The sequence below is a fragment of the Podarcis liolepis genome, assembly GCF_965112155.1.
Source record: "Podarcis liolepis genome assembly, chromosome: 14".
Taxonomy (NCBI): domain Eukaryota; kingdom Metazoa; phylum Chordata; class Lepidosauria; order Squamata; family Lacertidae; genus Podarcis; species Podarcis liolepis.
Window position 1 is genome coordinate 25,749,743 of NC_139569.1, and position 15,921 is coordinate 25,765,663.

General features: G+C 50.7%; 1 protein-coding gene across 1 annotated transcript in view; it reads left to right on the forward strand.

Annotated features, from left to right (window-relative positions):
* Window positions 1-11,338: 11,338 nt before the first annotated feature.
* The window catches only part of LOC310692795 (heparan sulfate glucosamine 3-O-sulfotransferase 4-like), a 93,470-nt gene continuing 88,887 nt past the window's right edge, over window positions 11,339-15,921 (forward strand). Inside the window, exon 1 of the mRNA XM_083474058.1 lies at window positions 11,339-11,955. Within this exon, the coding sequence (XP_083330184.1) occupies window positions 11,399-11,955 (557 nt within the window). The 5' untranslated portion in view covers window positions 11,339-11,398. The remainder of the gene's footprint in view (window positions 11,956-15,921) is intronic.

Consider the following 15,921-nt stretch of genomic DNA (forward strand, 5'->3'; position numbering starts at 1 on the left):
AAGTCCTTGAGCGGATGGATCTGAGCAGCCTTTTAAGGAGTAATTTAATGAGCAAAGGCAAAACAACGTTTTGAAATGACTGCCATACGGTGCCACTGGTTCTATCGTATCCTCTTGGTGCCAAGTTGCATTTGCATGGATTTGCATAATTTTTATGTCAGACCATATGGAATGGGGCCTTTGCCAGTGGCAGGGGCTTTTCTCAAGCTGGCTTCGTTAGTATTCCAGAGTATCAGGTTGTTCACATTTTTTAAATAATAAAAATGTGTGTGTGTGTGTGTATTCCTGTTGCCTAATTTGGAATGCTTAAATAACTTGGTGTAGTTGTCACATGATGGAGCTGCTGTAATAATAATATAGCCTTCCTTCTGCAGAAGCCCAATTGAGGCCACCACCGTGTGAGGCCAGCTTGCCCTGACAGAGCTCACCTTGCTGGCCATCAGCTCCTTTCACTGGTATCCGGAAACATTACTGGCTCCAACTATGTAGCCAGAGTGCAACCATCATGGCTAGTAGCCTTTGATAGTCCTCTGCTCCATGAATTTGTCTGGTCCTGTTTTAGAGTCATCCTAGTTGGTGGCCATGACTGCTTCCTGTCATGGCCACCAACTTTCATAGTTTAACCATGTGCTGCTTTCTTTTATCTGTTCTGAATCTTCCAGCATTCGGCTTCATTGGATGCCCATGAGTTCTAGCGTTAGGAGAGAGGGAGGAAAACTTTCCCCTAGTCATTTTCTCCATGCCATGCATGCTTTTATCATGTCACCTCTTCCTTGCCTTTTCTCTGAACTAAAAGGCCCCAAACCTTTCCTCGTACGAGAGTCACTCCATGTTCTTAATCATTCTGGTTGCTCTTTTTTCCCCTGAACCTTTTCCAACTCTACAATATCCTTTTCGAGGTGAGGCAACCAGACATGGTAAGCCAACTCCTCCCACAGGGAGGCTTTCCAATCAGATCAGGAAGTGCAGGGAGCTCAGGCAGGCTGCAAGAGGGCAGGGAAATCTGATAAGTGGAAATTAAAAGCATCCCTCCGCCCTCAGCCACCTCAAAAGGGCAAGGTGAGCTGAAAGACCCCCACATGAAATAAAATCCTAAAGTGCCCTAAGAATGAAGCAGAAATATTGGAGCCTCTTTTGCAGGAGAAGAAAACGTCCGAGATGCTGAAGGTCAGATTTTGGCACAGCACTGCCATCCCCCCCAGATGTTCCAGAGGTTTGCTAGTTCTTTAATGCTTATTTTCTTAACGTTCAGGGGGGACTTTTTGCTTCTTGGTTCATGGATTTTAATAAAAACCATTCTTTAATTTGGCTTTGAGGTTTGGAGTGTGCTTGTGGCGAGCCCAGGGGACCCTGCTCCTCTGATGTGCTCAGGCTAATTGGCTTCCTGCTCTCTTCTTGTGCAAAAGGGGAAGCTGGAGAGAAGCAAGCAGGGCTCAGCACAGGTGCCCTCTCCCCTCTGCAGTTTCCAGCAACCGGTCTTATTCAGAAGCACTACTATCTCCAACAGTGGAGGCAGAGCATGGCCATCACGGCTACTGGTGGGCAGCCTCCCCACCTTCCCACCCCAACAGAAAAGCCCAACTGAGGAGGTCATGAGTTTTTTCAGGAAATGACCACAGCCAGGAAGGCTGCAGAGGGCAACCTACTGGAGAGATGCTCTGCAGGACGAAGGAGAGGAACCTCACAAAACAGCCACCTTGAAAGTATGGCAAGCACAACAAAAACCCTGCACCCCAATCCATGCATATTTCACACACAAAGAAAACCCTCCCTCCTTTCATAATTTCCAAGTGAAATCCCCCCCCCCTCATAAATTGATAGAGAATGGCCGAAATGAATTTTAAAAGCAGGAGAAATTTTTGGCACAGCACTAGCTAAAAATAATTGGTCCTAAGAGGAAGGGGGGAAAAACTTTTGTTGTTCAATGCATTCCTTGCCTGCCAGGAGGAGTAGCTGATCTCTGATCATTCTCTCTAGGCTTTAACACTTTTCCCATCCTTGCCAACAGTTCACATTGGGGAACGCTGATGTGTCGCCATGTGGCACCATATCAAACGCTACTGAGATGTCACTTGAGCCAATGTCATGAGTCTTCTTTGTTTTATAGAAGCAACAGCAACTAGAGAACAAAGAGCCTTAAAGAGATGCCAGCATATTTCAACAATGGGTCCAAAACAGAGTTACACCCAGATCCTGTTAGCCTTGCTGAGGAAGGGAGGCCCCCTGGAAATATTTGGAAGTATGTAAAAATATGGAGTGTGGAGGTTAGTATTAAGAAGAAAACCATCTTTCTTTGCTGTGGATCTTCAAGTACAGCCATCTTTCAAATTATTATGATGATGATTATTACTACTACTACTATTGAAGGGACCTGGGTGGTGCTGTGGGTTAAACCACAGAGCCTAGGACTTGCTGACGATGGGGTGAGCTCCCGTTGCTCGGTCCCTGCTCCTGCCAACCTAGCAGTTCGAAAGCACGTCAAAGTGCAAGTAGATAAATAGATACTGCTCTGGCAGGAAGGTAAACGCCGTTTCCATGCGCTGCTCTGGTTCGCCAGAAGCAGCTTAGTCATGCTGGCCACATGACCCAGAAGCTGTACGCCAGCTCTCTCGGCCAATAAAGCGAGATGAGCGCTGCAACCCCAAAGTCAGTCATGACTGGACCTAATGGTCAGGGTTCCCTTTACCTTTACGTTATTACTGCTATTACAAGAGTCGGACCTTGGTGTCTCAAATTGAAGTGGTGCCCTGTGTGGCACCAAAATCTGGCACATCCCCACCTCTCACCTTCTATTAGAATAATAGAATTCTAGAATTGTAGTCTTGGAAGGGACTCCGAGGATCATTTAGTCCAACCCCCTGAAATGCAGGAATATGCAGCTGTCTCATACAGGGATGGAACCTACGACCTTGATGTCATTGGCCCCATGCTCTACCTAACTGAGCAATCTGACTTCCTAGTTGCAGTGCCCCAGAAGCTCCATGCCCAAACCTATCAAGCTCCCCTTTGATTATAATTACAATTTATTACTCAACCATCACCCTGAGGTCCCAGGGCAACTTACAACAATTAAAACACAACATTTATGTTAAAACACATTGTTACACAACACTAAAAACACCCCTAAAATTAAAGAAATAGGTTGACTGCAAATCTTCTCTAACCCCTTTTAGCTTCATCCACATCCTTCAGAAAGGGTATTTTATGCATCCACCCACAAGTCCTGGAGGAACAGCTCTAGGGACTCTTGCATTTAGGAGTAGCTGCAGGCATGCAGCTCATTCACAGAGTCTGTGAATTATTTTCTCAGTCTTAAATTTAAAATAAACATGGTTGGTCCAGGACTGCTCAAGGCTTCCTAGGGCTGCTTGGCAAAAAAAAAAAAAAGTCATAAAAGTTGTAAATCAAAGTCCTCTTCTTACATCTCTTGCTCTTCTGATGTTGTTTCTGGTCTCTGCTGGAGAAAGACCCTTTGCTAGATTTCTTTTCTTTGGAATAGAGAAGAGGGAGCAGAATCTGATGCTGTACTATAATCATTTGCCAAAGAACCCCGCTCCCCTCCCTCCTTGTGGGGTTCCTCAGAGTCCAGAGCTGTGATTCATTTATGAGATCTCTCATGTTTCCCTCCCAATTAGCCAAGAATAAACCCTGTTAGTAGTGCAACCATTTCTTTTCTATCTCTCATTAATTCATCCTGAAACAAATTTTCCCAGTTGGGAAACTTTGCAGAGCGTAGCTAAACTATGGAACTCGCTCCAACAGGAGGCAGTGATGGCCGCCAACCTAGATGGCTTTAGAACAGGATTGGACACATTCATGAAGGGGGTGGGGCACTGAAGGCTTTTAACCACGATGGCTCTGATCTGCCTCCACAGCTGGAGACAACAATGCTTCTGAATACCAGTTGTTGGAAATGGCAGAAGGGGAGAGCGCTCTTCTGTTTGGGTTGCCAGATTCCCACAGGCATCTGGTTGTCTCAGGGCTGGCCCACTCATGAGGCAAGGTGAGGTGACCACCTCAGGCAACAGGATCCATGGGGGCAGTAGATCCCAATGGAGATATTTATTCCCCTCTTGTTACTCATGTAGATCTTCACTTACCCCTTCTTCATTGGTGGGGAGGAACAAATCATACTATAGTTCACTTCAGGCACAAAAATATATTGGCCTGACCCGGGCCAGCCACTGTGAGAACAGGATGCTGGACAGGATAGGTCCCTGGCCTCATCCAACAGGCTCGTCATCTATTCCAGGGGTGCCCAAACATTTTTCAAAGAGGGCCAGATTTGATGAAGGCCGACCAAAGGGCCGACCAAAGTTGAAAGTTGTTGAGCTTTTTTAAAGGATTTTACCCCAGGACATATACTGCCAAAGGGGCCGGATTTCCGGATTTAACTGAGGATTAGGCCCCTGAAACAGACTTTGGGCATGCCTGATCTATTCTGATGCTTCCCAGGTTCTGGGAACTGCTCCTCTGTTCTAGAGCTGCCCTTTTTACAAAGCTTTAAACATTGTTCTCCATAATTGTGGGTACCTATCATATGAATCATAATATGTTCAGTAAACATTTGTTCAATATAGGGCACTTTTTAAAGTAAATCCTCCCTCTTGGTGAAACTTCCCAGTCATATCCTGCTAGGATCATTCATTCATTTGTTCATTCATTCATCATTCATTCATTTATTCATTCAGAATGCCTGTATCCAGCTCTATTGTCCTGAGAGGCTCTTAAAGTGACTGGCAAAAAATCATCGTAATGAAGGTCACATCCGCATCTCATAGCCTGAACAGAAATAACATTGTATCTCTGTGGTGCTGATATTATTCAGGGGGTATTGAGAACATATTGTTACCAGCCACCCCAATCTTTGCTGAGCAGTGCTGAGCAGGGGTCTTGTCAGTCAACCAGGGTTTGTGTTTGCCTTGGGGAAAATGAGGCACAGCGGAGACTGTAGTGTCTTTATGAAATATGGTTTATTTACACATATTTACCCCTGAATCTGGATGGAGAGAAGGTTCCAAGCACCACATCTCAAGAGAGTCATCCTCTCCACAGCACTGGATTCAAAAGCAGCCGAAATGCCATCTCTGGGTCTCCTCCACACAGTGCGTCCATCCCTCAGCCTGTATGACCTATTGCCCCACCCTTCTTCCAAAAACCCTTGCTAAAATTGCAACCCGTGCCTCACACCAAAGGTTATTTTTTCCTGTGGTGACATCATGCCCCCCTGTAACCTTGGCAACCTCCCCTCCCAACTCTGCTATTGTGTTTTGTTAACTAACACACAACTGGGAGAGGGACTCCACCCAGATTGCCAGGCTGAAGGATGACTGTACGGAAAGGAACAACCAGCTTGTGATGCAGTGCATTGTTAAACTATGGAACTCACACCCACTGGAGGCCATGTCAACCAACCTAGATGGCTTTCAATGAGGATTAGACAAATTCATGGCAGGTAAGGTTATCAGTAGCTATTAGGGTTGGACCAGCTGCTGGAAACTGTGGGATGTGATACATAAGTAGCAGTCAAGTACAACATCCTTGTTTTCCTAAAGTGGACATGAAAAGGGGATGTTTGTTCCAGCCAATCGAAAACATCCTGTTTCCTCCTGTCCTGGAGCATCCTTCCTCTTGCATGTGTCTAGAGGTGGGCGTGACCTTACCTGTGCAGGTAACAAAAACACAAGGCATGCAGCCATCTTTCTCTCTTTTTGATTTCCTCTCTTCGTTGGAGCAACTTTTTAGCCAGAGATGCACTGTTGGGCTTCAGCCAACAGAGGACAAAGAGAATATATCCATATGGGATAGAATCACATGTATCTGTAACTAAGTCTGCCTTCAGGGATCCATCTGTGAACTGATGATGCTGTGAGTAAACTACTTTTATATTTCTTAAATAAGATTGTGGTGTGTTCATTCTTTTAAGAGGGAAATAAGGGATCTTACCAGGAATCTATATTGAGGGGAATGTTAAAACTCTGCTAAGTTATAGAATTTGCTAGTGCAAGTTAGGAAGGATATTAATAAACGATATATCCTCTCCTGCCTCCCTGAACATTCCCACAGAAACTGCAGGAGGGGAGAGTGCTCTGGTGCTCAAATCTTGCTTGCTAGTTCCCCATAGGATCTGGTTGGCCACTGTGAGAACAAGATGCTGGGTCATTGGTCTCATCTAGCAGGCTCTTCTTATGTTTGTTTTCCTCTGTAGCCCCAACCCAACATGTATTGTTAATACTGTTTTTTATTTTATTTTTTAAAAGCATGCTTAATTTTTTACTTTGTAGGAAAAGCAAAATCTGGCCCTGCACTCCAGAGCTGGATAGGGTCCTTTATTGCTGCTTTCCCTTCAAATCAAAACTGGTAGTGCTGAGCATGATCACACACATCCCCTCCCCATTTTAAAATGTGATTAACGTCATGTGTTGGCTGCTTCTGCCAGCTCACAGCCCCCCGCCCAGCAGCCCCTCGCATTCCGGATTGCTGCCTTGTTTTCTGCGCGAGGCAAAGTGGTTCCCTCGCCTTCCACATCAAGGCAGTAACTCCAGCATCACTCAGGAAAGGCAGAGACCTCCAGAGATGTTTAAATTACCAGCCGTGTCATAAATCAAAGGCAGAAACAAGACTTAGTGAGGCTCCCTCCCGTTGCTGGAGCTGGGAAAGGCTTCTGTATATTTATTGGGATGGCGAAAAGAGCAGCCAGCCATCGCTGCATTAAGGAAAAATTAATCAGATCGCAACGCTTGGCATGCCTGCCGCCCAAACATGCCTCCCCTCCTTTAGGCAGCGCCATGGCATGGCTCATCTCCCACCCTATTGCCCCCTCCTCATTTGTCAGTTTGGTTCATGAATTTATACACCGCTTGATTGCAAGAAAAGCCCTCAGATCAGTTTACGAAAAGAGAAAATTATAAAATCAAGAAAAATTTACAGCCATACTTCATGTCTCCAGGGTGTGTGTGTCTGTCAAGTGCCTTAACATTAGAACTTATAGACATCCAACAAAACTGAATTTCAGAAGACTCAGGGCAGACAAAAGAAAAGTCCTTCTTCACGCAGTACATAGGAGCTGAGGAGTCTTTGCCCCCCCAATAAAATATTTGATGGGGCTGCCACCCCCCAGTTGATTGGCATTGCCATTCAAATGGTGTGTGTTCACTGTGTCATGTGATCAATTATATGGGGTGGGCTTACCTTGCGGGAGTCCCCCCATATTTTATTCAATTTGGCACTGAAACTGTGGGGCATGCACTCACAGGAAGCAATGATGGCTACCAAGCTAGATGGCTGTAAAAGAGGGTTGGACAAATTCATGGAGGAGAGGTATATCAATAGCTATTAGACCCTCTCCCTGTAACCTCACTTCTCGCAGTGAGGGAACTGCCAGAAGGCCCTTGGTGCTAGACCTCAGTGTCTGGGCAGATGGCTATGCTCTGCCTCCACAGTTGGATGTGGCAATACTTCTGAATATCAGAAACCACAGGAAGGCTCCTCCATGCAGGTACTGATTGTGAGCTTACCACGAGGAGGAGATGGATTGAGGATTAAAACTGTAAATTAAAATATAAACCTCCTGTCCCGTGTGTGGGGGAGAAATGTGAGGGTAAGCAGGCTGTGAAGCCCTTTTTAGTAGAATAAAAACACTTATGTACTTTTGCATAAGTTTTTACTGTAAACTAGGAATGAGGCAATTACATCGCTTATCCCCATTTTTTGTGGCCTGGTCTTTCCCCTCTCTGTCCCCATTGCTAAGAATGAACCACATGTTTTAGTAAAAACAAAGAAGTTTACTTACATTTCAATGCAGGCAACAAATACTTCAATGCAATTTGTTTTCATTGAAATATTTTCTGGGGTAACAAAGGTATACACAACATCTCTGTTTTCAATTCATATAATCCTTTCTACAGGTCAGTTACATTCGGTGTGAGACACTGATGTCATGAGCTTTGTGAGGTTGTAGGGAGAGAATCGAGGAGATGGGGGGAGGAAGAAGGGGGGAATCTGTTGGGGAGTTAATGCAGTGAGTCTCTGCATCTTGTGCTTGGGTATTATATATATATAAACAAATCCACATATCCTGAAGACACCACAGTCTCTGCTGACCTTAATTCAAAGGAAACTGAACCTGGAACCCCTGGAATCTTTTACCACCAGAGACTGGGGTGGTGTGCAACAGTAGTCTTTAGTTTTTGCAGTTGCCATGTTTTCTTCCTGTCCTGTACATCTCAGGTTTTGCTTTGCTGTGTGTTGTTTCAAAGGAAGTCTTTTCAGGAAGGAAAATGGGACGATTTGGGGGACGGGGACGGAGCAAAACATCAGCCTGTGGGGGCTGCCCTGAAGCCCCCCAGATAGCAATTCTCCACTCAGCTCCTGCCTGCCTCTCAGCTCTCCCTGACCCCGGACAGCTGCCACGCGCTGGCAAGTTCAGGCCAGGAGCTGCGATGCGTTGGGCTGGTGAGTAATAGCTTCTTATTGGAGTGTGAAGATCTTCCTATTTTCCTGATTTATGCCGCATTTAAACTTTCAAAATCCACTTAGCTGAAGGAGGCCTGGGAGCCAAGCCCTCTCTGCAAATGACCTGCCTCCTCTCGCCCTGATATCTCTGAGGCAGGAGATGGAATAACTTACACTATCTATTTCCATCGTATTATGCCAGGCAGGGGCTCTCCATCACAGCCCGCCTTCCCTCGCTCTCTCTTTCTCTCTCTGCTAGCGCTCTCTTTTCTACCTTTCCAAGTGAGGAGGGTCTGGATTGAGCCAGAATGGGCCTAGTTGAGCTTATTAGGAAGGGTCTTGGCTTCCAGCTCCCTGTGAGATGGATATGGGAATCACAAATCACCAGGCACCAAGCCTAGCCTGATTCCTCTTCATTTCCAGGTGGCGGGTGCATCTCGCTTTCTTCCCTAATAGTGATGTTCTTTCAGGTTTACGATCTGTCGCTCAGCATATCATGGAGGAGGAAATGCCAAGCAGGGCCACTCTTATCATTTCACCATGAAAGGGAGCTGGGAAATGGCAGCCTTGAGGCATGGAAATGGAAGATATTTTGCCCATTTGCATGTGAAGCTGTGAACGGCCATCAGCAGGGGTGGGGGAGACAGCCACGGCTGTCAGACCTTTGCTATGGCTCCTCCAAACCACAATTGCTCACCACACCTTACCATGGCTTGATCCCATTGCCTTTCTTCTGGACTGGGAGCCACACCCCTCCCTCCCATCCCACAGCATTGCCAGCTGTGGAGGATCTGAGCAAGGCTGGGGCTCCGGCAGTTCTTGAATCCCAAATAGGCCTCAGCAATCTTTGAATGCCCAAGGGCATCCTTGTTGTTCAGGCCCGGGAAAAGTGGTTGACAAATGAGTTTGGGGCCAAATGAGCAACACCCTCTGAGGGGAAGCACCTAACATTTCTAGGAGGGATTCAGGGACGATAAAATAAAGTCCTTGTTCATGCAACGTGTTGTTAAACTATGGAAACCACTTTCCCAGGAGACAGTGATGGCCACCAACTTGGGTGGCTTCAAAAGAGGATGAGAAGAATTCCTGGAGGACAAGGCTATTGATGGCTCCAAGCCACAATGACCTTTTCCCCTATCAGAGGCAATATGCCTCTGAGTGAGAATCCTAAGTGGGAAGAGTCCTCCTGCTGCTGTTGCACTCAAATTCTCCTTGGGGACTTCCCAGTGGAAGGTGGCACTTGGCTGGCTGCAGTGAAAAGAGGATGCTGGGCTAAATGAGCATTTGACCTGTAATGTGCAGGCTGGCACAATAGAACAGGAAAAGGGTATCAAGGGAGTAATTAATCTGTGCTAAGGGAGCTGGAGCAGTGCTGTCCCTTTGCAAGGCAGTCCTGCAGAGAGAAAGAGGGGCAAGAGAAAGATGCAAACAGGCGCGCGCACACGCCCATACACCACACACTTCCCAGGAATAACCTCTGCAAAAACACCAGGCTGAGCCAGGCTTGCTTTGCTTCTTCCAGGACTTGTCAAAGCCGGAGAAGAGCCTCCTTGCTCCGCCTGTCTGTCCCAGTCTCGCGTTTGCCTAACGCCCGTAAGGGAGCCGAGGGGGGAATCCACCAGTTACAGAAAATGATTTACAGGAACGCCCAGGCTCTCCATTTCAGCGGTCTCATGTGGACCATAAAAATATATTAGAAAGGAATAATCTTTATCTGGACTGGAGCTGCGAGCAGAACCGCTTGTCCAGCGGAGAGCAGCAGCGAGCTGAAATCTCGCTGCTGCTGCTGCTCTTGGGCAGCCAGGCCGGACAGGAATCCTGGGAAGGGTTTATGGACGCCTCGGATCAGGACACGCCACAATTCCCTTCTCCAAACAACGCGCCTGTCAGATGCTCAGAGTCAGCCCGCAAGCGCCGTCACCGCCGCCTGGCTAGACGAGCAGGACCTAACAAGCTCCGCGGAGGGAAAGCCTCCTCCGTGCAAGGAGCCTCTTCCCAAGTGACGCGTGAACTCGGGTCTCTGGCTTCCCTTCTCAACTTATGGGCCGTGCAACCTGCCTCGGCCCGGAGGAGAGTAGCGGTCAAGAGCGGGAGCGCTGAGCAGGGGTGGGGCACGTCCAAATGCCACTTCCGACGCAGCATGGCCAGAGCATTGCTCACGGAATGTCCGGCCCAAGGATCAGATAGGCGCATCACACAGAGGTGACATCGCTAATTCCGTCACACAAACACACACAGAGCACCCAGGCCAGGTAGGCCACTGCTGTTCCGAAGGGGGAAACTGGGGCAGAGAGGAAGCCACGTGTCCGACCCAACCAGCGAATCGAAAGGCAGAAGCTGGGCGCTTTGGGACCAGCTGTACCCCATTCTAGAGGCAAACGGCTCTGAACTCCCTCACTGCGTCCGGCTTCGGAGGCGGAGGCGGCTGGCTGTCTTTGAGCCTCCATCTCCGTAGGCACCTCTTGGGACCGGGCTAGCCAAGAAAGCTCCGGTAGACCCTTCCCAGCAGGTCAGGGGCTCTCTGGGTGGGCTGCCGGAGCTAGTAGCTGCCGGGCCCGCTGCTTCGTCCCCGCCCCAGCAGACAGCCCTCGCCGCGTCCATCCTCCGTCCATCCCTCCCTCCCTCGTCCCGCCCCGCCCCGCCGCCGCCCCGCCTCCTGCTCAGCACCCAGCACAAACTTTCGTCGGGGACTCCCTCGCTCGGAAGCAGCAGCAGCAGGAGCGGGAGCAGCAGGAGCAGCAGCAGCCTCGGCTGGGCAGACGCGGGGCCCGCCCGGGCGGCTGTGCCATGCGGGGCTCCCCCCGAGCAGAGGCGGCGGCTGGGGGGCCGGGGGCCGGCAGGAGCAGCAGCAGGAGCAGCGGCGGCGGCGGGCCGTGCGGCCGGGGGGGCGGCGGCCGGCGGGCGGCTGACAGGATGCGGCCGGGGCTGGGCACGGGCAGGCGGCATGGCCCCCCCGCCTAAGGGCCCCCCCGCCCGCAAGCTGCTCTGCATGTGCAGCCTCTCGCTCTGCCTCACTTACGCCTGCTACAGCCTCATGGGCGGCCCCGGCGCCCTCCCCTCGTCCCCGCTCGCCCCGCAGGGCTCCCCGCTCAGCCCCTCTGCCGCCGACACCCCTCCGCCGCGCAACGGGAGCCCCGCGTGGCTACGTACCCCTTCGCCGCCCTCTGTCTCCGAGGCCACCGAGCCCAGCCGCGCCTGGACCGAGACAGACCCACCCTCAGCCAGCAGCGCCCCGGACCGGGACCTCGGTGTTGGCGGCGACAGCAGCAGTAGCAGCGCCAGCGTTGCTGCCGCCGCGGGCTCCGAAGCTGCCGCCGCCGCTGCCACCGCCACGCCGGACTACGGGGAGAAGCGGCTGCCGCAGGCGCTCATTATCGGCGTGAAGAAAGGGGGCACCCGCGCCCTGCTGGAGGCGCTCCGAGCGCACCCCGACGTCCGCGCCGTGGGCACCGAACCCCACTTCTTCGACCGCAACTACGATAAGGGCCTCGACTGGTACAGGTGAGCAGCGCGCGGGCGCGGGAAGGGGGCACTCGCCGGGTAAAGGCGCCCAGAGGTTGCGCTGGCACCGAGGAAGAGCGAGCATGGGGGTCCACCTCACTCAGTATTGTCCACACGGGCTGGCGGCGGATCTCCGGTGATCCAGACAGGGTCCGTTTAGCAGCCTGATCCGGAGATGCTGCCGCGGATTGAAACGGGGCCTTTCTGCTCTGGCACGAAGTAATGGCTAGGACTTTCCGGCGGCCGGCCTTGAGCCTCCTGGTAGTGGCCAGAAAGCGGGGCTGTCCATGTCGCCGAAAGGACCCTAGGCCAGGGCGATTGGAGCTTGCCCCCTTCGGAACCAAGCTTAGCCCTGGGTGGGTGGTGGGTGGCGGGCTCCGTCCCTCCGGGACAGGAATCTGGCCTCCGAGGGTTCGATTTCTCCTTGGGGCAGTTCACCTTCGCGAGTGGCGGGGCTTTTGCCGCCACGTGTTGCCCTACACCCTTGGCATGGCAATCCCAAGGGAGAAAGTTCGTTCTCTCCCGGCGCTTTAGGGCAGCCTCTCGCCTCCACTTGCTTAGACGTGCCACCCTGCAAGCCAGGAACCTAGGCTGGGAAAAGACCACCTCCCCGAGAGGCTAGGTGATGTGGTCTGAGAGCCGCTCCCGCCGCGGAAGGGTGTCAAAGCAAGCGAGGCGCGGAGCTTGTTTGCGCAGCGCTGTCCATGGTCCTGAAAGCCGCCCCGTTGTGGAGAAGGGACCAGCAATGGTTGGGAGAGCCGGGGGCCGAGTGCAAAGCTTGTGACGGGCCAAAAGACCGGAGCGACTCTCCCTGCCCATGAGCCGCAGGTGGCTCCTTGCTTCTCAAAACGCAGTTAGGGAGTCAGGAGTCCTTGTAGTGCCACAGGGGAGCTCAGCTCAGCTCAGCTCAGCTCTCCTCCTGAGAGCCGCTTGCGCGTGTCCCTTTCATTTTAAGAAGATTGTCCAGCTATTCAAAGCTGTTCACAATATTTCGGAGATGTCCCCAAACAAAGTCATGCTGCGTTCCACCCTCCCACTCACCCCTGTTCCAAGAGCAGCAAAGTCCTAGACCTGGTCGAATTTGGGGTTGGAAAGCGGCCCCGTGGCCCTGTGCAATTGAAGGGAACCCCTGAAAACTCAATCCTGACCCCCTGGGATAAGAACTTTGTGTTGAAACGCTCTGAGTACTGTATTAGCATCACCACCGGGTTTTGCAATAAAATGCTGTCCAAGGTGCGCTCTCCAAAACGGGCTCTTCTCAATCCCTTCCTGGGGCAGAAAGCAGAAATTCCTCAAGGCAGGCTGAGGGCAGAGTTATGAGCTCCGCGCGAGGTGTCGCCCTGTCGAGCAGGGACTCTACGCTTCTAGGCAAGTTTTCTGAGGGAGATTTGAAGGCTTCAGCAGCCCCTCGGGTTTCTGTGCCTGAGCGCTAAGCCTGCCTTGTTCAGGTGCCGAGGAGTCCGAGGAGAACCGGGTTGCTGATGGGAAAGGAGATCCCCGCAGCCACTTGCCTGCGCTGTAAAGGTGAGAGGAGCGGGCAGGAGCAGGGATGGGGACCCTCTCCGATGGGGCGTCCTCAAATAGCCAAGGCTTCATTTTATTGAGCGCCTCCCTCATGTGTTTTTGCTGAAGTGTAAATTATTCTTATCACCTTTAGTTCGTTAGTCTCTTGTTACGCACAAAGGTCTCCATGTGACTCGCAACATATTTGAAAGCTTAAATAAAAAGGCACTATAAAACTTAAGGCAAAGTGCATGCAGTTCATTAAGAAATATAATGAATAGATGGGATGGAAGGGCCAGTGCGAGGCAGCCAGTTTGTTGCGGGCGGGGGCCACAGAGGCGGCTTTGCTCTGGGGCCTTCCTGCTTTGCGAGTGCCAGAAATGGGGGGGGCGCCTGGGGGGCTCGCTCGGCGATAGCTTCCTTCTCATGAAAAGAGGTTTTAGACCGATTATGGTGCCAGAACAGCAGCAGCAATTGCAGCTGGGGGTGCGTGCGTGGGAATGCCCCAGAGGGGTCCAGGGCACCCAGACCCTCCGCGGGTGCAGCTGTGCCTGAGCTCCCGCTTCTCTTGGGCAACTTGAAGTCTTCCTCTGGGGCATCCGAGAACAGGAGCAATTGGTGGGTGCCCCGGAAGAAGCGTTACAGTGACACGATGCTCCCGTTGGTGTTTCCAGGAGGGTTTTCTCCCGGCCTTAGATGTAAAGGGGAGGCTCGTGTCTTTCTGTCGGGCGTGCGCGAATCTCTTCGGAATGGTAGTTTGCAACTCCGGCCCCCAGACCCCTTCCACCGATCTGCTGCACAGAAGGACCCTTTGCTCTCCTTGCGCAACGGAGTGGATGGAGGAGCCACAAGCTGCCTGATCGGCTCTGCAGCCGGCCCCTCCTCTTCCTCCTCCCCTCCCCCAGCCCCGCCTGGGCAACGAGAACACCAAGCTTCCTCCAGGCTGTTGATCCCACATTCTCTGTCATTTGCTCTGTGTGTGGCTAATCCGGTTCAGTTCAGAGCCAATTATAATTGGGTGTCTCCGAGTCTAAGATATCTGATTGTGTCTGTATGGCTTTGCTTGCACGTTGCAGAGAAATCAATGGAGTCCCTTTCTCGGCAGGCAATGCTTTTCCAAGGGTTGTGGGAGCCTTGGGCTTGCTGTGCCAAAGTGTCATGCCTGGGCCAGGGATTTAAGCTGGGGTGCCACCCATGCATATTAACAGGCTGCTTCTTAGTGTATGTGATAAAGCAGAACTGGCTGTATCCTCTAATAATTCTCTCCTCGCCACCCGCCACCCTCCTTGTCACCAGACAACCTGCTTAGAAGGTTGTTACACTGAGTAAGGTTGTTGCAAGAAAGTGTTGCCCCATGGTAGACGTCACAGGGTCCCTCACCCCACCCCATTTCACCCCAATGAAAGGACAGGCAAAGGCACACACTGGCAGACACCATCCAAATGATGGCACAAATACATTTACTTGGTTAATTTGAAAAAGGAGGTAAATGTTAGCTCTTTCTTTCACATTTGCGCAGCCTATAATATCACAAAACAGCTTTTCAAGATGCACAACCTTTTAATTCAAAGCTAGTTAAATGTGTAAGACCTGTTCTTCTGATGCAAACTTGCAACAGATTCCTTTCAAGCTACTGCTTTTTCAGTTTTTTTAATTACTAATCCTAAAGTTACCTGTCAGGTTATGTCAGTCTAAGGACATGTGAGCAATGGATCAACCTTACTTGCAGGTGGGTGGGCTACACCACTGACTCACGGCTAAGCTGAGACAGACACATTTCAATGGGTCTACTCTGAGTAGGACTTAGTTGGCTACAACGCTTCCCGTCTAGAGTGTTTTGTTACTCAAAATCATCTCAAGGTGTTTGTGTGCTACCAGCTTGCATATTGAGCACCCCAAGAATAGTGAGGTTGGCTGCGGCAATCAGTTTTGATGTCTGTTCCAGTGGCCTGTTTTCATGCATTTGCTTTACCCACAGCTCAGATTTTGGTGAGGAGGGGAAAGTGTGCATGGTAGGAGTCACTTGAGGTTGCTTCCAGGTGGAGAACATGAATTAGGAGAGGATGGTTGCAATAGGCAGAGGGGGAATGACTCAAGAGCAGAATAAAAGACAATCAGTTCAGCTGCCTACACAACTCTCTGTTTTGGAGGCCCAAGTGCTTGCTGACTGATGACAGTCCTGAGTTATCTGCACAGAAGGCTCTGCTGTGTGATGGTCCCTTTTGCCTCGTGGTTGATACCACCCAATAGAGCAGAGCAGCTTCGTGAATGAAAGCTCTGCACATGTAGCAGCAGAGTCCATCCTGATACTTTGGGTATGTTGGGCTCCACACTGTCTCTACAGGAAGGAATTGGCTACTTCTGATAGACACTGGTGACATAATGCTCTCCGATGTGGGCATGTTCTGTGGCATCTTCTTTCTGGTAAGAGATTAATTATTTGTTTTGCAGAAATCCCTAGTA